The sequence below is a fragment of the Citrus sinensis genome, chromosome 3 (assembly GCF_022201045.2).
Source record: "Citrus sinensis cultivar Valencia sweet orange chromosome 3, DVS_A1.0, whole genome shotgun sequence".
Lineage (NCBI taxonomy): Eukaryota > Viridiplantae > Streptophyta > Magnoliopsida > Sapindales > Rutaceae > Citrus > Citrus sinensis.
Genome location: NC_068558.1, coordinates 40807731 through 40833014, shown reverse-complemented (window position 1 = coordinate 40833014; position 25284 = coordinate 40807731). Strand labels below are relative to the sequence as shown.

Below are 25284 nucleotides of genomic sequence, written 5' to 3'. Positions count from 1 at the left end.
AATGTAATGATCTCATGCGTTAATTTCTAATAAAAAAAAAAAGGAGGATATAAATTTATTTTAAGATAAAATTTTATATTACAAAATACAATATTTTGATTTTTTTTTTTTTTTTTTGTGAGACCGAGTACGTGGTGCTCCCTACCATGCATGCATGGTGCAACAACTATCAGTCTATACCTTGCTTTTTATAGTATACACGTGGCGCTTTCAACTATTCCGTGTTCCCATCCCTTTCATTTGAGAGAAGCGAATATGCGATAACGGCTTACCTTAGTCCCACGCCCCGAAAGCGCGTCAAACGCACGCTATAGACTTCACCCGATGGCCTTAAGATATGGCAACTTTGTCAAAATCTGGTATTTGGTGCAATTATGTTTATGGGTGCTACAATCCGAAGCCTTAAGATATTAGGATAAAACAGAGTACAAGGACCTAAACAAAGTTTACAATCTAAAAAAGTTTATAATTCTTCTCAATAAATTGTAAATAATATATAATATAGAGACTTAATGAATTTTTACAAGACAATCATAAGTTACATTAACTGTAAGTTAAGCGGACCCAATTCATTAATATTGTCCACAACTTTATGCCTTGAAAGATTCTGATAGATTTTTTAGCTCAAAAGTCTTTGAAATTTTAGCTAATATTAATGGCTGCAGCTCGCAAGTGCATGCCAAAGAAGAGGAAGACACGGCAATTGATTTGAACTTTGATTTTCGGGCCTATGTGTGGCTGTAAGCTTTTTATTTTCGACATGAAACCGAATTTTGTACATATGTCTTTTCATACTACAAAATAATCTTACCAAAAACAATATTATTAACGTATACAAGTTAAGTTTCGTCAAGTATCATGCTTGAGACTCTTGTACATGCAATAATATTTCATTTTCATCTTTTTCCCTTTGAAAACCAAGATTTGCTTTTTATACTATACACGTGGCGCTTTCAACTATTCCCTGTTCCCATTCCGTGACTTAATGAAAAAATGAGTATTAATTTCACATATAATTTTATTAGTTCACATACATAATTTTGTATTCGTTTTTAAGGGCCGAAGCAACGGCATTAGACCTATACTGTCAATTCACAAGCAATAGCTCGATGCAGTTATAGCTTTTAATATTATGTATACATGTTTATACCATATCAATTATGCTTTTAATTTCTAATTCAGTTGATTTAATATCTAATAATATATTAAAGGGTGAAATTATTTGAAACCATTAACATACTTTATGAACTTATTTATAAAAAAAAAATTCACTTTTAAAATATGAAAATTAAGATTTTATTTTATTCACCCGCCTCAATACCAAATATGCCTTCAGATTATTTTAAACACATATATACACCAACTAATACACCCATTGATTTCCTTCAAATACAAACTAATTTATTAATATAAAAAGATTATGGATCAGTATCAATCATCTAAACAGGTAGTTGATTGGAATCAATCACAAAAATTAACAAATTCGATTTAAAGAGTTTATCGTTTGCAATACATCCACCCGAGTTTGAATAAATCGCCTATTTACATGCCTCTAGTCATTGTCAATTTGTCTGCGTTCATAACAAATCAGAACCAAAATCAAAATAAAAAACCTGTAAAAAGTAAATATCATAGTTAATATAAAAAAAAAATCTTTGCTGGAAATGATTTTTTGTTGGTTACATGTACTTAGTAGCCATACATCACCTTGTCTTGGTGGGAAATTTATTTTTGCAGACGAACTTCAATTTGTAATCTACTTGATGCTTAATGATCTTCTTCGCATTGATTGAAGGTTGTCTCAAAGTGCCTAACAATAAACATTATTCTTTTGTTTGGCTTCATGAATCGAGATTGAAAGCACACTATAAGCGGCTGTTGAAACTTGAAGTAAGAGCATATGAATTAAAATTATTTTCTTTAGTTTTATTTGTCTTGTCTAACGTCTAAAATCGTAATTTTTATTTGGGATATATTAGCAACAAAAAATATTTTTTAAAAGTATGGGTGCAAATAGAACTTCCTGTATTATATCTAATATTTCTTTTTAGATTATGGAATCTCTTAATTTGACTATTGGAATATGATAATATTTCTTTTATATATATTACAATTAAGGATCAATATTCGTTTAACCCAATATTGGAAATGGGTGTGGTTTGTTTCATGGTGATTGGCTTAGTCATGAGAAGAGAAAAACTGAAAAAAGAAAAAAAAAATACTGAGAAAACTTAGGAGAATAAATCATGTTTTTCAAGGAAACTGATGATTAGAGAGAAAGTACATTAATTACTGTTGTTATTAAGTATTTATGTTACTAATTTTTCAAAATCTTGACCGTTGGTATATATTAAATCTAATGGTTATAAATTAGTATAAAAATAGATATAATTTTTAGGAAGCTGCTGATCTGCCCCCATACGTGTGTGTGTGTGTGTAAATGCCAAATGTATAAAGGCTATTGCGCTCGGCTTTTTCTAGTATTAGTTTGGGCTTCGAATTAGTTCAGGCCCAACAGAATAATAGATTTTTTTTTAGGGTAATTTTCAGAAACCTCCCATGAGGTTTGATATAATTTCACTTAGATGGCGAGTTTGATTATATTCTCACTTACCTCCCCTGCTGTTAGTATACATACGGTTTGACCGTTAGTTGACGAGGGTAAATATGTAAAAGACAAGGTGAAATTATAAAAAAATCAAATAACAATAAAAAAATTGTTCAAAATCTATTGGACAATTGTATTAACCGATTAGACACAATATCCATTGTGTAAAAGAGTATTTTTCTCTTTCTCTTCTCTTTCCCCAGCACAAAAAAGCAATGGTTGTCAATTTCTCACCATTTTCACTCCACTCACCTACTCTCATCTACTGGAACAAAAAGAAATACACATCAAGAACATATATAACCCATGAAGAAGAAAAACATAGGTGGTCGGAGAAGGCCACCGACCGGTGACGATCAACGGCGATCGGAAGATGCCACTGTTATTGGAGTTTGTAAGAGGTTAGTTACTTGATGAAAGTCTAAAATTTATAAATACCTTTGGTTTTCTTGTTTTTGGAGTTTTATAAGTGGTTGTTGGTTGTGTTTTATTTGTCTTGTTCATGGGTTGGTGGTGGAAAAATTGATTAAAAGGAAAATGAGTTTAGCCATATGTGGCCATGAGTTGAAAAAATTTAATTATTAGTTATTTTATGTTTGTGATTTACACCATACATAGTGTAATAAGGCTACAAAGCCAAAAATTTGTTATTGTTATGCAAATGGGTGTGTAAAATAGAAGTAGTCTTAGCTACAATTTTTATTTTTCCCGCCAAAGTTTGCTTAAGTTGATATGTTTATGAATTTGCAGTGTTTGTGTGCGCCCGTCGCAGAAACACAGTTTCTGCGTTTTTGGGTGACAAGTTTATCTCCTGTGCGACAAGACATAGTCGCACTAATACAGACTGAGTTTTTGGGTGACAATGGTGTCGCACGTGCGATGAACTGCTGTCGCCCGTAATGCGTTTCTGTGTTTTAAGGCGATAGTATTGTCGCACGGGGGACAAGTCTTGTCGCACAAAAACAGTGTTTTTGTCTGTTTTGTGGCGATATCCTCTTGTCGCACATACATTTTGTGTTTTTGGGCGAAAGTTTTGTGTCTCCCGTGTGACAATTGTGTGTCGCACGAACGCAATTTCTGTTTTTGTAGGCGACAAATAGGATTTTTGGGCGACTAGTGAAACAATGTTTTTGTGTTCTGTGTGGTGACATGCTCTTGTGTCACATAAAAAAATCTGTATTTTTGGGCGACATGGTTGTCTCCCGTGCGACAAGATTGTCGCACGTACTTAGTTTTTGTTTGTTCTGTGACATGAAAAAATTTAAAATGTATTATTATTATCATTTTTCTTTATTATTGTAACTGTTGTTGTTGTTGTTTAGCAATGTCATTATTATTATTATTATTCATAATTATTGCTTTACTTTCACTTATTAACGTGTGCTTATTCACATATGATAGAGACGAAAGGCCAGTTGAAATGGACTGCTTTGATTTAGCGGATCAGAATGAGTTTGCTCTCTCTAATTTCAATGATGAGGTTAATGAAGTTGAGCAAGGGACGGCAATAGAAGATTTGGTTGAGATGATGGCAACAAATGACGATAGAGATGTCTTTGCAGATGAATGTACAGAAAATAATATTGAAAATGATTTACCTCATGCTGATAGCGAAGGAGAGGTTAATGAAGTTGTTGACGCTGTGCTTGATAATGGGTTGGATGACTACCAATCTGGTGATGATAGTGGTTGTAATTTGGATGAAACTGATGATGAGGCTGCGAACGAAGCTTGTTATCGATATGAGCGAAACTCAGGTGGTTTTGAGTTTACAGCCAATGGTGAAAATATTGTACTTAAACCAGGTCAGTTGTTTAAGGATGTAGATGAATTCAGGAAGGTTGTGAAGGTGTATGCAATAAAGAATGCATTCAGATTAGAAAGAGTAAAGAATGAAAAGTCAAGAGTTACACTTAGGTGTGCTACTACAGGATGTACTTGGAGGCTACATGCTAGTCCTAACTGGAATAAAGGTCATTTTCAGATCAAGACATACTGTTCAGAGCATACTTGTGTAAGAAACACCGAGAATTACGAAGCAACATCAACATGGATAGTTATTTCCTTTCTTCATCTGTTCAGGGCTAATACTCAACTGCCAATTGATGTCATTGCATCAGAACTGTTCAGAAGATATGGAATAACTTGCTGCAATCAAAGGCTATATCGAGCAAGAAACAAAGCATTAGAACTGTTGGGACAAGACCATAAAGCAAGCTACACCAAACTATTCAGGTATATGCATGCCATACTTGCTTCGAATCTTGGATCCACTGTATCATTAGATGAAGATTGGTTAGGAGGTGGCGTGGATCCTTATTTTAGGAGATTCTTTGTGTTCTTTGATGCAAACAGAAAGGGATTCTTTGGGGGTTGTAGGCAATTCATAGGCATTGATGGTTGTTTTCTAAAAGGACCCTATAAGGGAGTGTTGTTGTCTGCAGTTAGTGTGGATGCCAATTATGGTATTTACCCATTGGCTGTGTGTGTAGTAGAAAATGAAAACACAAAGTCTTGGGTGTATTTTCTGGAGAAATTATATGAACAAATAGGCTGCAATTATGGGGAAGGTTTGTGTTTTATGAGTGACAGACAGAAGGGGATACTAAATGCATTAGACAAGGTATTTCCTCATGCTTTGAAGAGATACTGTTGCAGACACATTTATGCTAACTTCAAGGAAAAATTTCCCGGTGTTTTGCTTAAGAAACCATTTTGGCAAGCGTGTAGAAGTGCAAATGTTTCTGATTTCAGGAGACATATGGTTGAGTTGAATGAAATCAGTCCCGCTGGACATGATTGGTTGATGCAAATACCCGTAGTTTGTTGGGCGAAGCATTGTTTCCCTGCCCATACTAAAAGTAACCATGTCACCAATAACATGTCCGAGTCTTTCAACAACTGGATAAAAAATTATAGAGGCATGCCGATCCTCCGAATGCTTGAAGAAATTAGGAGGAAATTGATGACACTCATTCACACGAGACAACAAGAAGTTCTCGCTTGGCAGGATGAGTTGCCTCCAGTTGTCAGGAGGCGAGTTACGAGAGAAAAGGAGGCGGCTAGATCATTGACTGTGATATTTGGTCACAACCAGACATTTGAGGTCATGGAAGATGTGTCCAAGAGGACTGTTGTAGATTTGTTAGGAAAACATTGTGATTGCAATGAGTGGGACATATCAGGGCTGCCTTGCAAACATGCAATTTGTTGCATTGATGCCATGAGGTTCAACATGAATGACTATGTCCACCCATTGTTGAAGAAAATATCATTTCAGAACACTTATTCGCACCAATTATATCCAGTGCCTGATGAGAGTAAATGGCCTCTACTTTTGCATAATAATCTTCAACCACCAATTATCAGTAGATGTGCTGGTAGGCCTCAGACCAAGAGAAAGAAAGAATTTGGTGAAGCAAAGTCCTTCAAAAGGAGTTCGAGTGTGAAATGTTCGAGATGTGGTCAATGGGGCCACAATAAGAGGGGTTGTAAGGCACCTATGCAGTGTTTGAAGTTGAAGAAAGCGGAACTGAAGCGAAATTCAGCAAAGGTGAGTTATTACAATTTTGTTGTTTATTTTTATGCATTACTATTTATCCTCCAACATACCAACCACTAATATATATATATAGGGAAAAGGTCGTTGCTCCGGTTCAAAGTATGCTGATGATGGCATTGCTTCAAATGCTGCATCTACTGAAAATATGGTGTCAACTCAGTCCAGTGTCATTGGACATGGTATTATCCTAATAATCTCATTTATATTTTGTTTACAATGATGAAATAATATATACTTAATTATTAGATAATCTTCTAATTATCTATATTTACAATTGAAGGACAATTAACTGAAGAGTAACAAGTTTAAAGTACAGTGCATTCAGCAGCATGTCAGTAGCACAAATGTCTTATTTTTTGTAAAGATAGCAGCACCCGAACTCATCCCATACAATACATTCTTTTGAGGGATCTGATGATACAACACATTTTCAGTACGAGCAAGGCAATTGAGATGTCGTATCATCTTTTTGTACTCAGTCATAGGCACAAGATTGAGTTTTTGTATATTTTGTATAAATGTTATACTAACATAGTGACAATGCCATGTATAAAGTATAACTCAACTATCTATCATGGCACACTGTTACTGTAGTTATTATTTTTGTTCTTTTTGTATATATGGGCGACTGCTAAATGTATAGGCTGATGAAATTCAGTCAAATTGTTATTGTGATCAACTGTAAGCTGCGGAAATGCACATGTTCCTGTTATTTAATTAACTGATATTAATGTTTTTTAGGTTTCAGCATAAATTAAAATGTTTGTTATTTGTATTGTCGGTTGGGTGACAAACAACTTGATGGAGAGTATAGTCTATTGCTGAGAGAAGTAAATTAAGTTTTTGTAGTTTTTTATTTCACATCCAGGCAAAAATTCTGAATTTTGGGGTGACAAGCATTGTCGCACGGGAGACACAGCTTGTCTCCCCAAATTTCAGAATGCTTGTATCGACATTGCAAAAACAAGCATTCTGAAATTTGGGGAGCCAAGCTGTTATCTCCCGTGCGACAATGCTTGTCACCCCAAATTTCAGAATTCTTGTTTCGATATTTCAAAAAACAAGCATTCTGAATTTTGGGGAGACAAAATTGTCGCTCGGGAGACAACAGCTTGTCTCCCCAAATTTCAAAATGCTTGTTTTTGCAATGTCGATACAAGCATTCTGAAATTTTGGGAGACAAGCTGTTGTCTCCCGAGCGACAAATCTGTCTCCCCAAAATTCAAAATGCTTGTATCCAAAAAGTTGGAGCGACGACTGCTCGTCTCCCGGGAGATAAACATTGTCTCCCTAAATTATAGGATGTTTGCTTCTCTCATGATCAACGGATTCAATTTTGCTACAAAGACCAAACCACTAATATTTGACACAAGCTGCTATCAACCTGTAACAGAACTCAGATTCTCACCAACCAACATCTCAACAATCAACTCATTAACACAAGGTATCAAAACAGATATAATAACAATCTTCAATATATGAATTTTCAGTTCGGTCGACACAAGATTCAATAATTAATATAAAAGAGTAATATATCATTTATAACATAATATCACCGTTAAATATGTCAATGGCAATCTTCCTTCTAAAATAATGTCCATGCCAACTGTCAAAATTAAATTGTAGCTTGAACATTAAGTACATTGTAAACATTAACATAAAAACCCCACAATCGCCGCTTCCAGGCTGTTGTTAAGGCACATCATCAACGCTCACCAGTTTCCAGGGTTCCGCACTACGTAAGTTTGGCCGGTTGTCATAAAACCCAACATATTCAAGCCATTGGGGAAAGATAACTTGAAGTGGCTTCAAAAACTGACCATACGTTTTGTCCTCGCGAAACTCCTTCATTGAGTCATAGATCTCTATCTGCTTGCGCTGGAAGTCTACCCGGGCTACAACCCAATGGTTGTCTTCCAAGTTAATTGGAATTAAAATCTGTAGATGGCCATAAGAATTCGTATCCAATGTGAAGAAATCATAAAATCAACTAATTATTTTTATCAGAACTATATTGAACCATGTAGGAACACACACCATATCAACGTCCGCAAACAGTTTTGATTTCGTGTCTTCCCGACCGACAATGTAAGTGTTCAGCCTGGTATAATCTAATGAATGTAGATCACAATCACCGTTATTCCATTGAGCCTTCAAAAAAACCTATTGAATTCATCGCAATCAAATATTTCAATATTATATTTTAGTACAGGGTAGTAAATTGATGATTGGAACTGCAAGTCTCTTACCCAAAAAAAGACATCTGTATGCGTGCAACGTTGATACAAGGCATTTGGATATTGCTGCTGCTTTTCACTTATCAACCGGTAGTATTCATGGATATGCTGAACGTGGCAAATACATATGTCAAACAACCAACTTAATTTAATCATAAGTAAATTAAATAAAGATTAACAATAATTACCTCATCACCTAGCCACCCCATTGAGTCTTTCCCCAACAATGTTCTATAAAATTGCATCGATTGATGGATCTCACGATCAACTGCAACGTTACCAGCAAGCCATTGCTCAAACTCATGAAATAGTGTCGGATCATCCAATCCTCTAAGTGGATTGATATCGACAATCATCCTTTCGTCAATCTCGTCATTCGTTGCCTCTGCGGTGGGGAGACTCTTAATGGCCCTTACTCGCTTGTAAGTATGTAAGTATGGACTTCTAAGGACATGTGACGTCCTATATGGACGGCCAAATTTGCTAATGCCGGGATGTGCTTCCTTCAGGATTTGCACGCTGTCATCGTTTAAGTCCCCATATAAACTCAATGACATCGGGGTGTGCTCATATTGATCTCCAACATCGTTAGGGACCTGTCAACAATAAAAAACTGTTATTGTCAAGTACTCTAGTTACAATGTAGTCAACCAAAAGGAACAACTATTTAAATAGCTCACCGTGTAAGAGTTACTCATTGGGGTATCACTGTAGGAGCGATTGAATGAATTACCGGTATATGAATTAATAAACTCCGTAACAGATTTCGCAAACTGTCTCTGCTCTTGTCTAAACTCTCTCTGTTCTTTTCTAAATTGTCTCTGCTCCTTACGCTCAGCCGTAGCTTCGGACAACATCGTATTCATCATTTCTTTCATGTCAATAATGGAATTATCAATCCTCTCTATTCGATAGATGACATCATCATGGGAAACCTTTGCTTTTGTCTGTGATCATAGAGAAAAAAAAACTTTATGTATAATTTATTAAATCTTACACTTTCGTGAAACAAATAGTTAAAATGCCGAAAATAACATATAACCTCATGCGAGTCGTTGGCTTTATATTTGTCGTGAACAGGTGGCTCAGCATCTACTTCATATTCATCACCAACTGGTGTCTTATTTTTGTCCTCTTCGATGGGCGGCACGCACATGTTGGGCTGATGCTGCAACGAAAACAAATTATACAACTTGCAACAGTTGGACATTGGTAACATAATGTTATAACTAAGTTGAATAATTTTATTACATTATACACCCATTGTGGGATTTGTTTCATGTAATCCTGCACGCTTTTCCACAATAGCGTGTCCTTCTCGTGCGTGGTTGGATTGAGAGTTTGTTTAACAACTCCCTGTGCATAAAGAAATTGAAATTTCTTGTAAACCGAAGTATCTATAATTTACTAAATCTCACAACCAATGTAAAAATATATGTAATACTTACAATACGAGTCTTGTCGTTGAAAAACTTATAGACCTCAGTAAAACATATTCTTGTGGATGAAACACCTTCCCACTTCAATATACGCGGAGTCTTCTTTTTGGTTTTGATGGCCCACTTTTCGTTTACAAACCCTTCACATACTTCGAACAACCAAGCCTATACCAAGTGAAAATATAAATTTCGGAAGCAAAACAACCTTAATGATTAAAAAGTACATAACAAAACAAGCATAACTTTTTATCAGATATCAACGTACCTGCATCCTAGGAGAAAAACCATAAATATTGTACTTCACTTCTTTAAGACTAAAATCCTGGAAAAGCTCTGATTTTTTATTTAGTACGGTATCCAAACTGTCGTATACAGTTTGCCAAGAGGAACGACCCCATGGAAGACTTCTAAAGTACTCAAGATCATCGACTTCGTATAGCAACTTTGAATTTGGTTTACGCTCATCTTTTCTTCCATTGAGCACTCTATCCGCAAAATAATACAGCGCGATCTTTAGCGCATCAACATCGTCCACGTCATTAAAGTTCAAAGCCTCAAATCTTGCGTCAAATTCTTTAAGGGTCGCTCCTAGATCCCCATCAAAATACAAATCACGTAACCTGTGTTGTACCCCAACCTTTGCTTTTCTGTGTATGTCATATACACCATACTTAAGTCCGGTAACTAAACACCACTCACCGATTGATAATCGTGCTAATTGGCCACAGAATTCAAACCACATCTGATCTTCATCATGCTTATCATGTGCTACTTGCCTAAGTAATGCGTTGTGCACAATTGCGCCACTGAAGACATAGGCATCCATTTTTGCGAACTGGCCAAAAATGTCTTTCTTGAATAATCTTAATTGTTGTCTCGTCAACTTCCTTTTGATGGCTTCCATGACATTTCCAAATTTAGAGGTATTTGTAATACGCCCGGGGAAATGTTCCGATGCCGGAATCTTCATCCTGCCTGGTTTCTTTCTTGGACCGGGTGGATTACGCTTAGACCGCGGTTTCTTGGCCATTATATCTGCAAATCTAATTTTTTATTCATTAATCAAAATCATAGCTCAAAATATTACAAATAAACACATAAACATCTTTCAACAATTTTGTAAGACAAGATTGTCGCACGGGAGACAAGAACTTGTCGCTTAACATTACAGAGCAATTTCATGGGACAAATAAAAATACTACCAATAAAAGTCATCACCGCATGTTCCTTGAGAAGAAACTTAAATAAAAAATTAAAATTAAATGGATGCATGTCACGGGCGCAATGGCAACATAAAATGGGGCACGCGGGACAGCAAAGCAAAGCGCGCCTAATGGACACTCGTCGCCCGCGCGACAAGCACTCGTCGCCCGCGCGACAAGCACTCGTCGCCCGCGCAATGGCACTGTCGCGCGCGCGACAAGCACGCGTCGCGCGCGAGACAAGCACGCGTCGCGCGACAAGCAAGCGTCACGCGCGAGACAAGCACGCGTCGCGCGCGCGACAAGCACTCGTCGCGCGCGACGGGCGCAGGCACGCGCGCGCGATGACTGCTTGTCGCGCGCGACAATGCTGCAAACTTTGTAAATGTGTTTTTGTCTCGTTTTTTCGCAGATTTGTTGTGTTGCATGATGAGCTTACAAATTTTGTCTTCCCATCAATGTGTCATTCTACTTAATTTACTTAAAATGAGACAAATAAACCGTAAGAGGTATTTTGTCGAACACCTCATGTGCCATTTTTTACCTACGAATTTAATTAATCCTAATACTCATCTATAGTCAATCTTACACTCATCTAGCTATCAATATCATTTCATTTCATTTCGATATAAATAAATATGGTTAAAAAAGAAAAAGAAAAATGATTTATATAAAAGGAATAAGGAGATGGGTTGAATCCAACTTTTTAGCCTAAATATTGAGTACTTACAGTAGTAATTAATTAAAAGACCAGCTGGGCTTGAGAAAATGTTTGTTCCTTTCCTGTTAAATTAAAAGATAAAATAAAAAACATATAAATTAATTGATTAATGGATGATGGGGGGAAGCAAGTATTGTGTAGTGTGTGTAGAATATATAGATGGAGGAGAGTCATAGTACCAAGAGCTGCAACTTTCTGAAAAATTCGGCCAAAATGGGGAGAGCAAACCTAAGTTCAATTTGGAGAGAAGATGAGGTAAGTGTATATCACCATATTTTTGTCCATAAACACACTCATTGGTAAAAGAATCCGTATAAAGTTGTTGGCGCCAAATCCTAGGCTTGGTTTTAAGTGGTTTGGATATTTTAGTAATTTTACAAGTCAACTAACGGTCAAACCGTATGTATACTGACGGCAGGGGAGGTAAGTGAGAATACAATCAAATTCACCATCTAAGTGAAATTATATCAAACCTCAGGGGAGGTTTATGAAAATTACCCTTTTTTTTTATAGTGATGTACAAAAAGGCTATTAGGCTCAGCTTTTTTTAACTGTTAGTTTGGGCTTTGAATTAGTTTAGGCCCAAAAAAATAATTAACTTATATATTCTTAACATAATGACTTATATACACATAAGTCAAGGTATTACAAAAAATTCAATCAAACGGAATGTCAAAATAAAAAGGAAAAATGATATCTACACAATTTGGAAAAATAGTTATGTAGATCTCTGAATTTTTAATAAAGGACACTAAAATTCCTTTTAACGATTTTGAAAAATGGTTATGGCAAGTGTCATGCAGTTGTGATTTGTGAAGACGAGTGAAAAAAGTTATAGCTAATTGAAGAAAAGTGACGTACAAAACCTGCTAAGCTAAGCATGTACTACTGTTATCAAATGTCAATATTAATGTAGCAAAGATTGGGCCTGATGGTGAATGAACGATTGGCTAGCTAGAAATTTCGATTTCAGAAAGCTAGCATAGATGGTGGAGATGCCGGGTGGGTATTTCTTTGTGGCAATTTTACTTCACAGATTTGGTAGTCCACGTGCATTAACTAAACCAAACTGAATTTTGACATGACAGAAGTAGGCCACGACTAGAAAAAAAAACAGACAACAGCTTTCCTTTAACAACTAAATAAATGGTAGATCTTGTAATTTAGTAAAAGTTGTTAGGTAATGCTGTCATTAACTAGCAATCCCCATGACACAGGCCCAAAATGCAAAATTAATCTAATGTTATATTTGTGACAGACTTTGTTGATTGAATCAATAGTTTGTCACATTTTAATATTTTTTTCTTTAAAAAAAAATTATTTTTATTTGAGTGATCGTGGTATCAAAGAGCATTCCAAACAAGAAATTTGGTTTCTTCAGTGTCATCATATCATATAATAGACTGGTTCTTAAAAGCTAAAACAAGTATATTTACTCAGATTTTAGCTCTATAGCGGCCAAATCATTACCCAAAATTTTCAAATTCTTAAAACTAATGAATCAATATCAACTTTCTTCGTTTCAATTTTGGAGAATTCGTATTGGAGATTGGCGATGACATGTATACACCACATCTCTTTTATATCAAAAATAATAAACTGAAAATCATAGCGTTGAGAATGAAAAAAGATCAATTTAATTATCATATATTAAAGTTCTAGAACTTGTATCCCAGTCTGCAACAAATCTAATTAGTTAGCTAGATTTACTCAGTAGTCCTATCCACGTCTTATGTTTTTTTATATATAAATAAAATTAATTTATAGTTTTTCATTATTCAACAATATCTTAAAAAATCACCATCATCATTCATTATCTTATATTATATATCTTCATTTTTTTTGGGTAATGTCCACCTCGGAAAAATTTAAATGGGTCCATAAGACACAATATAAAATTATACTGAATCCTTTATAAATGATAGATAGAAACTAAACTAAATTCTGGTCTAATTTGATTTTTAAATTCTTTTAACTCAAAATTGTACAAAGCAGTTGAATCAGTCAATACGCGAACTAAACAAAACAAATTTCAAATATTCATGATGGGAGCACACAGTATTCACATGTGACTGCAACAAGGGCTCGATGCTTGCCAAAAGGTCAATTTTTTCACTTTTAACATATTAATCTTTAAAAAAACATTGGTGGATTTGATATGCAGGTGACGTCTTCGTCGTCTAGCATGCATCAAACCAAACTTACCTTTGCAACAAGCAACGGATAAGTCAAAAATAAACAAACAAACAAACAAACAATAATAATAATAATTAATTAATAAAGACCCCAATACAATTAATCAATATAATAAGAATCCAATATGATAAAGGAAAGATTAGCATTAACCTATTTTATACCATCCATTTTACGTCTCTAATTAGAGTATAGATATAGAAAGTGATTGACGACCTAAAATATGTGTATATGCATATAACACTCATATAACGTGGTCTAAACTGCTTCCATCTTAAACAATCAATGCATATATAATCGTATGAGACACTTCGGGGCTTCACATCTCTTCATCATCAACACTTATGTTGAATATTTGCATTGTGTATAATTCAACTGAACACAACTAGAGTTAGAATTGTATTCTTGTGTAATGGATGGATAAGCAATTCTGGGTATGTATTGACACTCTTATTAATTAACCATAATCTTAAGATTATTAGCCACGTCGGTCCATCGTGTCATCTATATCAACAAAAGCTACAAGATCATTAATTGTGCATGTATCTCATGTTTATACCGCAGTACGTACGTGTGTATTTCATATAGAACAGAATATTATTAACTCGACGACATTATCCAATTTGATTTCCAAATGGCACGTGATGTATTAAATAATAATAACAAAAAAATGTTGGATGAGGATATGCTTCTCTGGTCCCAAAGGTTTGAGTTAATTACTTAATTAAGTTTTTTATTTTTCAAAATTACTCGAAATACTCTATGGAAATCTATTTGATTCTTATCTACTTTTTACTTATTGGTTGTCACATCTGTTCGAATTTTAATTTAAATCAAATAAAAAAAATTCTTTTATTATATCCTTAAAAAAGTCAGATTTAACATCTATAAAAGTTGTGAAGTATAGATATTTTAGGTAAAGTAATTAGACAAAGGCTCCATTTGATACAATTTTTCAAGTAAATCTTATTTAAATAAAACTTTTGTTAGTAGAGTTTTACAAATGGAGTTTTTATCAAAAATTTTTAGTTGTTTGGTTGTTAGTAAGAACTTTTATTAAAAGTTTATGAAATTACTTTAATAGACAAGTTTTGTAAAGTTATGTTATAAAAAAAATAAAATAAGATTGTCAAATAAGTAGATAATCGATATTTTAATATTTTAATATTTAAAAAAAGTTTTTCAATATTTACTCGCAAAAGTCCAAAATTTGAGTTTTTGTTAGTAGAGGCAAAATAACTTATTTAAACTTCAAAAGCTTTATTAGAAAAATAACCAAACAACAACAAAAATTATGATAAGAACTTTTGAGATCAAATAAGTACTTATAGTTATTAAATAAAGAATACCAAACAAGAACTAAACCTTAAGGATCAAAATGACGTTTTACGCTAAATTGGGTGTTCAATTCGGACAAGAGATGATAAAATAATTCATACGTCAACTCCTAATTGATTTATAATTAATGCAAATATGCAATGCTAAGCTGGACAAACCATGCCTTTTGAATATTTTTAACAGAAGTAATTGGGCGTATATAATAATATCGATTTGGTGAAAGCTAGCCAGGCAACAAGCAATAAGCAGACCACTATTTCGTTTGACAGGTAGTATTGGAAGAACAGTTCACTTAACGGACGTGTTTAAAACAACAACCTTTATTTTTTTTTTTTTAAAAAAAAAAAAGTACCCAACGCACAAGTTGCCAATTTTTTAATTTTTAATTAATCAAATTATCATCAGAAAAAAAAAAAAGAGTGCTTGTCACACCGATCTTATACCTTGGATTGTAAGAAATGCTCAAGAAAAACTGACAGGCGATTATTTTGAAAGATTTTAAGGAAAACAAATCAAACCGACCGAGTTGAAAAAGTTGTTTGTGCGGATAAAATCAATAAACTCAGTTGAAACTCGACATAGCACGATGACGTGAGTTTGATTATTGTTTTGTTGCAGTTGTAGAATTTGTGTATCTTATCCAACTTTGAATTGTAATAAACCCTATCCACTCCGGTCGGGCTTGCGTGAATTACCCTGAATTCAATCACGTTCTTTTCTTCAGGTTCAATCATCAAAATGTGAATGCTTTCTTTTTATTTTTTTCATCATATTTCGAGTAGTTTCCTGTGATTTTGGGACAGTTTTTCCAGTTACTTTATTCGTCATTGTTGTGCTAATCAAGGGTTATTTTCAAATATTTTTTTGTCATTGTGGGGGATCAAGCCTAGTCAGTGATGGACTTTTAATTGTAATATCAATAAAATTACACTGTAATATTGAAATTAAGAATTGAATTTAAGTTAGATTCAAGATTCTTCATCTATGCAAGAGGAAGTTTGAACAACCTATTACCTCGGAAGAATTGGATCATTTTATTGTCTAGATATATATTTGTTGACCCTTAGTGTACACTAGCACAACTGAATTTCATCCTTCCACGTAACAACAATGTTGTTAAGAAAAAGTAAATTAAGGAGCAAGTTTCTATAAATACCAGCTCAAGCTCTGCAGCATTGTCGTACAAACTGCTGCTTCCCATTTCAAGGAGACAAATTTTCTTGAGTCTCCATTTGTGAAACTGAGACAGAGCAAACAGACTAATCTTTTGGGTATCTTTATTTCAATGTAAGTTGTAATCTTTCTTTTCATTTCTCGCATTTTTCTTGAACTTCCCGTGTATGCACTGCTGCTTTCAGTTAATCCTCTGTTTGTTTTCTGAGAAAAATGTAGGAAAACAAGAAACCTCTGTTGCTTAAAGGCTGACGCGGTTCATTCATATGAGTCCCCTATGACTCTTTTTTGTTCAAATAATTATAATAATGATAAGAATAATAATAATCAAGCTTCATTATTACGAAAGCCGAATACAGTGGTCACCTAAAGATATTCTCTCACTTTTGTTTGGATGTACACAGCTTTGAATTTTCAATTTTACGTTTTATGGTTTCTGTGTTTGTGTATGCGCCCATTCATATATTCTTATGTTCCTCATAATATTCTGTCTCCGTTTGTTAATTAGCCAGTCTCTTTGTTTTTTATTTTAATCACTTATAATTAATTAGTCTTCAATGTAGAGAACAAATTTTACATTTTTTTTTTTGTCTTGTCTCAAATGGGAATTTAATGGACATTTCCGGTTTTTTTCAGCTTTGAAGGTTGGTTTACGAAAATATGGCTAGAACTCTCATCTCCTTGATGGGGCTTCTGCTCTTGTGTTGCTTGGCAGAAGCAGAATACCTGAAATATAAAGATCCCAAGCAGCCATTACATGTCCGAGTGAACGATCTGGTTAGCAGGATGACTTTGGAGGAAAAGATAGGCCAAATGACACAGATTGAACGTGGTGTTGCTTCAGCTGAGGTGATGAAGAAATACTTCATAGGTAAGCAAGCAACGCTAACAGATTGATGATTGATGAATATGTCTAAAGAAGTTTTTAAATAATTTTAAGTTTTCGGCAGGGAGTGTTTTGACTGGAGGAGGGAGTGCTCCGGCAAGACAGGCTTCTGCTGAGGCTTGGATTAACATGATCAATGATTTTCAGAAGGGTGCTTTATCCACGCGACTTGGGATTCCAATGATTTATGGGATTGATGCTGTTCATGGTCATAACAATGTTTACAACGCTACAATTTTTCCTCACAATATAGGCCTTGGAGCTACAAGGCAAGTGGATGTAGCTCTGTGGATGATATTGTTCTCTTTAAACTTGGTTTTGTAAATCCGACATGAGTTAACATTCTGTTGATTCATCCAGGGACCCCGATCTTGTTAAAAGGATTGGAGCTGCAACTGCACTTGAAGTTCGAGCTACAGGCATTCCATATACTTTTGCACCTTGTATTGCGGTACCTATCAGATTTTAAATACTGATTTACATAAAAGAAAATGAAAATCCATCTGTGCAAATGGCGATTCCTTATATTTGTTTTGTTTGTTCAGGTCTGCAGGGATCCAAGATGGGGTCGATGCTACGAAAGCTACAGCGAAGACCCCAAGATCGTCCAGGCGATGACTGAGCTTATACCTGGACTCCAGGGGGACATTCCTGCTGGGTCCCCAAAGGGTGTCCCCTATGTTGCCGGAAAGTAAGCTATTTAGAAGCACCATCTCTAATTTGCAGATGTTTATCGCATATTATTTATCTTCTTACTTTCTCAAATGACAGATACGATCAAAGAGATTCATATAGAACGCGCATAACGAAATGATGATTTGATTGTTTTGCAACAGAACAAAGGTTGCAGCTTGTGCTAAGCACTTCGTAGGTGATGGTGGGACAATAAATGGAATAAATGAGAACAACACTATCATAGACAGACATGGTTTGCTCGCAATACACATGCCTGCATACTACAACTCAATTATCAAGGGTGTCTCAACTGTCATGGTCTCCTACTCTAGCTGGAATGGAATTAAAATGCATGCTAATCGGGAACTTGTCACTGGTTTTCTGAAAAATACTCTTCAATTCAGGGTAAAAAATTCGTTCTTTTGACACATCCTATGGACATCTCTGTATTTTTATTATACTAGAAAAGGAAGCAACTGAATTGATGACTGACTGCGGAAAAATTTCTTCAGGGTTTTGTCATCACAGATTGGGAAGGTCTAGACAGGATCACATCTCCACCTCATGCTAACTACTCATATTCCGTTGAAGTAGGAATCAAGGCTGGCATTGACATGGTCAGTTCATAGTCTTTGCCTTAGGTGCTATAACAAAACTTTTATAAATTTTCATCAAGTCTATGTTAATTCTTTGTTTTGAACGTTCTCCAGGTCATGGTCCCCTATAACTATATAGAATTCATAGATGATCTGACCTTCCAAGTGAAGAATAACATCATACCTATGAGCAGAATTGATGATGCAGTGAGGAGAATTTTGCGAGTCAAATTTGTGATGGGTTTATTCGAGAATCCATTGGCTGATGATAGCCTGGTTGATCAGCTGGGAAGTCAGGTTAGTTACTAAACTACTATTTTACCTTTATGTTGCACGGGTCTCAAAAGTATTCTCATTCGTCTTTTTACCGAAGCAGGAGCATAGAGAACTGGCTAGGGAAGCTGTAAGGAAATCACTTGTGCTGCTAAAGAATGGTGATTCAACTGAGGTTCCATTACTACCTCTTCCTAAAAAGACATCAAAGATACTACCTCTTCCTAAAAAAACATCAAAGATACTAGTTGCTGGCAGCCATGCTGACAATCTGGGTTATCAGTGTGGTGGCTGGACAATTGAGTGGCAGGGACTTAGTGGCAACGACCTCACTAGAGGTAAAATAGATGGCTAATGTTGCTGATAAGAACTTTTATATAACAAGTTATTATGGGTAAGACCAACTAACGTGGTCCGTCTAATGCGCAGGTACTACAATACTCAATGCCATTAAAAATACTGTTGATCAACAAACTGAAGTTGTCTATCAGGAGAATCCAGATGCCAACTTTGTGAAGTCCAACAACTTCTCATTTGCCATTGTAGTAGTTGGAGAGCACCCATATGCAGAGACAAACGGCGACAGCATGAACCTGAATATTGCCGACCCTGGTCCTAACACCATCACAAACGTTTGTGGAGCTGTGGAATGTGTTGTTGTCGTAATCTCTGGCCGCCCTGTTGTGATCCAACCGTATCTTTCATACATTGATGCTCTTGTTGCAGCTTGGCTCCCTGGAACTGAGGGTCAAGGTGTTGCTGATGTTCTGTTTGGTGACTACGATTTCACTGGCAAGCTTCCGCGTACGTGGTTCAAGACTGTTGATCAGCTGCCAATGAATGTTGGAGATCCACATTATGATCCTCTCTTCCCATTTGGATTTGGCCTCACTACCAAGTCTAGACAGACAAGCTAGTTTTTTCATGCTTGTTATAAGAAACTTCCTCAAATTGGTATTTATAGGGATTAATAGAATAAAAAAGAAATTAGATGGAGTGATTACAAGAATTCTTGCTAGAGTGTTACGCAGAAGATTTTCGTTATACTGATTGTAAATAAGTCTGGCTACATGTGATTGTATAAGGCCAACTTCAAATCAAATTATAATGTAACTGCTATTGTATGCGCATGTTATAAACATAAGTGCCGTGGATTTCACATATACCCATTGCCTGATGCATAATTCATAATTGAAACAATAGTTTCACTAAAATTGACAAGTTCACACACACTCCAGCATTTTATTGCACTATTGGATAAACAATAGCAAATATTCACAGGTGATGCGTAAATAAGTCTGGCTACATGTGATTGTATAAGGCCAACTTCAAATCAAATTATAATGTAACTGCTATTGCATGCGCATGTTATAAACATAAGTGCCGTGGATTTCACATATACCCATTGCCTGATGCATAATTCATAATTGAAACAATAGTTTCACTAAAATTGACAAGTTCACACACACTCCAGCATTTTATTGCACTATTGGATAAACAATAGCAAATATTCACAGGTGATGCGTCAAATAGAACCTTAATCATTCAACATTTAGCTTCTACAGAGACATTACTGATTATACCAATCAGGTTTACTTCCAGTTGGCAATGCACCTAAGATTTACTTTCATCAAAAAGTGAAAGGAAAGAGCAGATAGGAATGCAAAAATTATATGATAAACATACAACTAAATAATATTGTTACCGTGATAAGGAAGCCAAGCAACTTTTATTTATCGTCGAAATAGATATAGACTTTTTTTATTCGTCATATCGAGTTCTAAGGTTTATTCAGTCATATGGGGGAGACACATGAACATGTTATTTTATTTCAACAGTAGCTTAAGTGCAACACACCTACAACAGTGCTATGATAATCAGCTAGCTTTATCTGTCTCCTTCTCTGTTGTGCCACTGCTCTCGCGTTCAGCTTCTTGAATTTGCCTCATAATATCTGCCTTTTTCTCGATGAGAGCCTCTATTTTGGCATTAACATTCTCCAACTTCTGTTTTAGCTTGCCAATATCCTTGCTCTTACCCTTTCCATCTAGTTTTCTCTTCTTGCCGTCCTTCTTGTCCTTTTCTTTTTTCTTCTCTTTGCCTTCATCTTTCTGCTGGTCTTCTCCTTCACCTTGTGATTCCTTCCCACTTTCTTCTATTTGAATCTCCCTGGTGGTTACTACTACCTCACCCTTTTCCCCATCACTGTCTTTATCCGTCACTAATTCATATTTGTGCTTCTTTTCTTTCTTCTTTTTTTCTTCCTCCTCTTCATCTTCTTCGTCCTGCTTCTTGCTATCTTTCTTCTCCTTACCTTTCATCTTCTTCTCTTCTTTCTCCTCATATTTAATTTTTTTCTTCTTTTCTTCCTCTTCCTCACCCTCTTCATCTTTGTTCTTCTTCTCTTTCATCTCCTTATCCTTCTTCCTTTCCTTTTTCTCTTCTTGCTCGTCATCTTCACCATCACATTCTCTGTCCTCGTCCGCTTTGTCCTTGTGTTTCTTATCTTTCTTCTCGGCACTGCTCTTTATCTTCTCTTCTTTGTCCTTGTCTTTTTTCTTATTCTCTTTCTTGTCTTTCTTTTTTCCTTCATCTAAATCTTCATCTTTGTTCTTCTTCTTCTCCTCTTTTTCTTTGTCCTTTTTCTCTTTCTTCTTTCCATCTTCATCATCAACCTTCTTCTCTTTCTCCTTTTTCTTCGATTTCTTGTCATCCTTCTCTTCATGTTTGTCCTCCTTGTGTTTTTGCTTTTCTTTCTCCACTGATTTGGTCTTCAATTCAAGTTCCACCTCAGGCTTCTGCTCCTTCCCAGCATCTGATTCTACATCCTTGGTTTTGACTTTGAGATTCAGTTCTTCCTTCTTGACGACCTTTTCTTGACCTCCAGAAATGGATGCAGATTTTCCTTCCATCTTTGGATTTCACACTGAAACTTGAAATTTCAATTTATATCCTTTTTTCTGAAGCTTAGATGACCTGAAAAAGTTGCTGCAGGCAAGTAAGCAGAAAACCAATGAGGCAACTGAAAGAAAAATATAAACCATGTAGAATTTTTTTTAAAGAACAAATTGAATAACAAATATATCACAGTAATTGGTATGTACCACTTGCTTCTTGCATAGTTGTATTGCACCCCAAAGATCAGTTCATATATTCAGCAAAAACATTAATGTGATTCCTGTTTTATTTTACTTTCAAATCAGTCGAATGATTATGAAGCAGAGCAGAAAAACAAGTGCTTCCATCTTTTTGAAGATAATAAAAGTACACCAGACGCAAACAAGTGCTACTGCAGATTAAAAATTGTTGCATTGCTCATTCCATCCACATTCCGAGATCTCAACAACTCTGTGCACCATTTACCATATAAATATGTAAAGTAAAACCATCCAAAAATGAGATAAAATGTCTCAATTGTTCATTCTGACAGATTTTAATACAGAACAGCAGTTTCATTCCATGTCTCAACAATCCAATTATCAGTAACAGTTAACAGTTCGACCCCAGTTTTCTGTCAGCGCTCTCTAATAATCTGGTCTCTACGTCCTTTTAGGGACGGCAGAAATTCCCCATGAAAACGGGGACCCTCAGGAATTTTTCTCATTCGGAGAGATTATGTGGATGTTTTATATCCAATTTCTTATTCAGAGAAGGGACATGGACGATTTTCCCATCCCCTCTCTATTTTCCCATTTTAATTTTTAATTTTAATTTTAAAAATTATTAGTGAATAAATAATAAAATTTAAATTATAAAATATTAAATATTAATGTAAATAACAAATATCAAAATATTTATATTATTAAACTTTTAGGTCTAGTCAACTAGTTACAGTCTTAAATATCTATTTAGAACATTAAAAAAGTCGAACAGGATCTTGTTGGCCCAAAATTTTTTAAATTATAATAGTCATTAAATATTTTAAACTTTTATATAATAAAACAAAAATTAAAGCAAAATCGTAAAACCTACTTTCTAATTTCTAATTTTTGACAGTAGACAGCAGCGGCCTTAATCTACTTTTATTTATTTATTTTTATTTTAATATAATTAAATTAAAATTAAAAACTAAAAATATATCAATTATTTAGAAATCAAGGATCATCGGGATCTCCTGTTATTATTTAAAGAGGTGACAGAGATTCTCTCAAGAAATTCTGATGGAAACAAGACATATAGAATATTGGGATAGATACGGGATGTCGGTCCCCTCTCCTCCGCTGCCAATTGCCATCCCTACGTCCCTTGCGTAAATATAATAACAATCGGGAAATTACATTGCAGCTTCAAAACATCATATAAAATCATACCCCTTCCCATGTGCTTATCAACAACAACGACAACAGCTATTATCCAAGAGCCGATCATTAACAGACCAAAAACATTCACGTCAACGACTATCAAATCAACTACTATCCCATGATCAAAGCTTTCAAATATCAATAAGAACAGTCGTAATTTCTATCTAGCAGATTAATCTAACAGTCAATTCTCAAACTAGCTAGCTAGAAACCCAGGGCGGATTCACTAACAAAAGAAAATCAGACCATAAACCTCGCAAAATCAAAAAACAGAACCAACCCATTTGAATCAAAAGAGTAACAAACACGATAACGATAATGGAAAGAAAATCCAAAAGAGCTTGTTTGTACCTTAGTTTAGTCTTTAGTGGTTTGCTTTTGAAGACGAGATCCCCGGAACCGAAGTTGACATTAAAGATAGCTCTGGAAGCACTGCATGTATTTGTTTAATATTTATATCTGTCTGGGCTTCGGTCGTGTCACTCACGTGGGACCGTCAAGGCGGTCACATACACGCAAAGAATTTAGACTGCATGGCGTCGGTTGGATGGTCAAACAGTGATGGTTGACGTGCACTGCGGGTGAGATGAGATGAACCCCCCACCAGCACCTTCTGCTTAGTTCCTAAGGTTTTTCAGTATTCGGTGGGCGATGCTACGTGGCATTCAGCGGCTAAGACAGGTGGTTTATAATTTTTTTTTAATAGGATCCTTTGATTACGAGTAAATTAACGAATTTTACAAACTGAGTAAAATGTAAATTCGTTATTACAAATCTAAATCCATGATGTAAACTCAATAACTCTACATGAAACATCGGTGGTTGTAAGAAAAATGGAAAATAAGTTTTATTATCAAATAAAAATTTAGTTATATATAATATAAAATTTAAAATATTAAGTGGTTTGTTTGTCTCACCTCATCTTCTTATTAGTTAGTTTATAATACTAAAAGGGAAAAGGACAAACACACCCCCAATATTTAGGTAAAAGGATAAAAACTCCCCTAATGTTTTAAAAAAGACATTCACACCACAATTTATTATAATTTTACCATTATACCCTTCTAGCATATAAAAAAAATTATTAGATTATCCAATTTGTCTATATATTATTAAGAGTGCTGATGTTTGTCCCGAGTCAAACCCCGAAACTACGTCAAACGACACCGTTTCGTCCATCTTTTTTTTTGTTTTTATTTTCCATGAAACGACGACGTTTAGGGCTTAAATTAAATGGCAAAGCAAAAACCATTTCCTTTATCGATCAAAAGCTTCCACAGAGCTCGGGTGCCCTTTCCACGGCTTGATAAATTTGTGAAGAACATCCTAACACATGAATAAGTAGCATCACAACTTGATTGTAGAGCTATTATGACATAGATTTGGAACAGATTGTCACAGCACTCACTTCCTTTTTCGTTTGTGACTATCAGAAATCCCAGTTGAATAAAAAAGTGAAGCATCCAAAGTGGCAAGGTTTCTTGAAGTAAGGAATGCTGAAATGAGGAGATACTTTGCAGAAGTAGAGATATGGAAGCCTATATCATCAAGATCTTCAGAACCCACTGATTTCCTACCACCTACTTTTCTTTGGTCTCCTGATTGACTTCACATTCAAGGCACGGTTGAGATTACGAGAACGAAGAGAGAACGAAGCAGAAACATTGTCATTAAGAGAACGAAGAGGAAGAAGCAAGGGATCTGCAGTTGGCTTGAACGAAGAGAAAGAAGAAATCATAACAAAGAAAAAAAAAATAGAAACAGAAATGGTGTCGTTTCAAAATGAATCAAAACAAAAAAAAAAACAATGGACGAAACGGCGTCATTTGACGCAGTTTCGAGGTTTGACCCGGGGCAAACAACATTTTCCTATTGTTAATAAAATTATAAATATACCTTCATTGCCTCACTCCTCTATTTAAATTTTTATTAATAACCAATTTTCAAAAAAGACATCTACACTTAAAAAAATTGTTAATAAATTATAATTTTAAAAATAAAATTGGTTATTAATACCATAACAAATAACATAGAAAATTAGTTATAAATGTACAAGTTTAAATGATTGACATGTGGAGAA

General features: G+C 35.0%; 3 protein-coding genes and 1 long non-coding RNA gene across 7 annotated transcripts; 2 read left to right on the top strand and 2 right to left on the bottom strand.

Annotated features, from left to right (window-relative positions):
- The first annotated feature begins 2914 nt into the window (after positions 1 to 2914).
- Positions 2915 to 6923, top strand: LOC107178196 (uncharacterized). The gene is made up of 3 exons (XM_052436082.1): positions 2915 to 3009; positions 4010 to 6161; positions 6912 to 6923. The coding sequence occupies exons 1-3, from the start codon at positions 2915 to 2917 to the stop codon at positions 6921 to 6923; spliced, it is 2259 nt and encodes a 752-aa protein (XP_052292042.1).
- An 839-nt stretch (positions 6924 to 7762) lies between these two features.
- Positions 7763 to 12205, bottom strand: LOC127901482 (uncharacterized). The gene is made up of 3 exons (XR_008053639.1): positions 11949 to 12205; positions 11779 to 11831; positions 7763 to 8108 (listed from the first exon to the last, which is right to left on the bottom strand). It is a non-coding gene; the product is annotated as an uncharacterized LOC127901482 (long non-coding RNA).
- A 4223-nt stretch (positions 12206 to 16428) lies between these two features.
- LOC102627558 (uncharacterized) lies at positions 16429 to 20066 on the top strand. Of its 2 annotated transcripts, XM_006479073.4 has the most exons (10): positions 16429 to 16587; positions 17110 to 17344; positions 17424 to 17628; positions 17720 to 17810; positions 17905 to 18050; positions 18196 to 18439; positions 18547 to 18651; positions 18745 to 18927; positions 19007 to 19241; positions 19333 to 20066. In XM_006479073.4, the coding sequence occupies exons 2-10, from the start codon at positions 17134 to 17136 to the stop codon at positions 19818 to 19820; spliced, it is 1908 nt and encodes a 635-aa protein (XP_006479136.2). In that variant the 5' UTR covers positions 16429 to 16587; positions 17110 to 17133; the 3' UTR covers positions 19821 to 20066. The 2 variants fall into 2 exon arrangements, with proteins under 2 accessions (XP_006479136.2, XP_024954402.2); XM_025098634.2 differs by lacking the exon at positions 16429 to 16587 and having other exon boundaries at positions 17200 to 17344; positions 17507 to 17628.
- Positions 20067 to 20613: 547 nt separating this feature from the next.
- LOC102626892 (uncharacterized) lies at positions 20614 to 23800 on the bottom strand. 3 transcript variants are annotated; one of them, XM_006479071.4, is made up of 3 exons: positions 23556 to 23799; positions 22008 to 22081; positions 20614 to 21891 (listed from the first exon to the last, which is right to left on the bottom strand). In XM_006479071.4, exon 3 carries the CDS (start codon positions 21813 to 21815, stop codon positions 20781 to 20783), a length of 1035 nt encoding a protein of 344 aa, XP_006479134.2. In that variant the 5' UTR covers positions 21816 to 21891; positions 22008 to 22081; positions 23556 to 23799; the 3' UTR covers positions 20614 to 20780. The 3 variants fall into 3 exon arrangements, with proteins under 3 accessions (XP_006479134.2, XP_006479135.2, XP_006479133.2); XM_006479072.4 differs by lacking the exon at positions 22008 to 22081 and having other exon boundaries at positions 20614 to 21879; positions 23556 to 23800; XM_006479070.4 differs by lacking the exon at positions 22008 to 22081 and having other exon boundaries at positions 23556 to 23798.
- Between the last annotated feature and the right edge of the window lie 1484 nt (positions 23801 to 25284).

Coding starts and splice junctions, on each gene's coding strand:
- LOC102626892 (XM_006479072.4), bottom strand. CDS start 21,815: ATGGAAGGAAAATCTGCATCCATTTCTGGAGGTCAAGAAAAGGTCGTC.
- LOC107178196 (XM_052436082.1), top strand. CDS start 2,915: ATGAAGAAGAAAAACATAGGTGGTCGGAGAAGGCCACCGACCGGTGAC. Junction 3,010..4,009: donor GTTATTGGAGTTTGTAAGAG/GTTAGTTACTTG, acceptor CACATATGATAG/AGACGAAAGGCCAGTTGAAA.
- LOC102627558 (XM_006479073.4), top strand. CDS start 17,134: ATGGCTAGAACTCTCATCTCCTTGATGGGGCTTCTGCTCTTGTGTTGC. Junction 17,345..17,423: donor GATGAAGAAATACTTCATAG/GTAAGCAAGCAA, acceptor AGTTTTCGGCAG/GGAGTGTTTTGACTGGAGGA. Junction 17,629..17,719: donor ATAGGCCTTGGAGCTACAAG/GCAAGTGGATGT, acceptor TGATTCATCCAG/GGACCCCGATCTTGTTAAAA.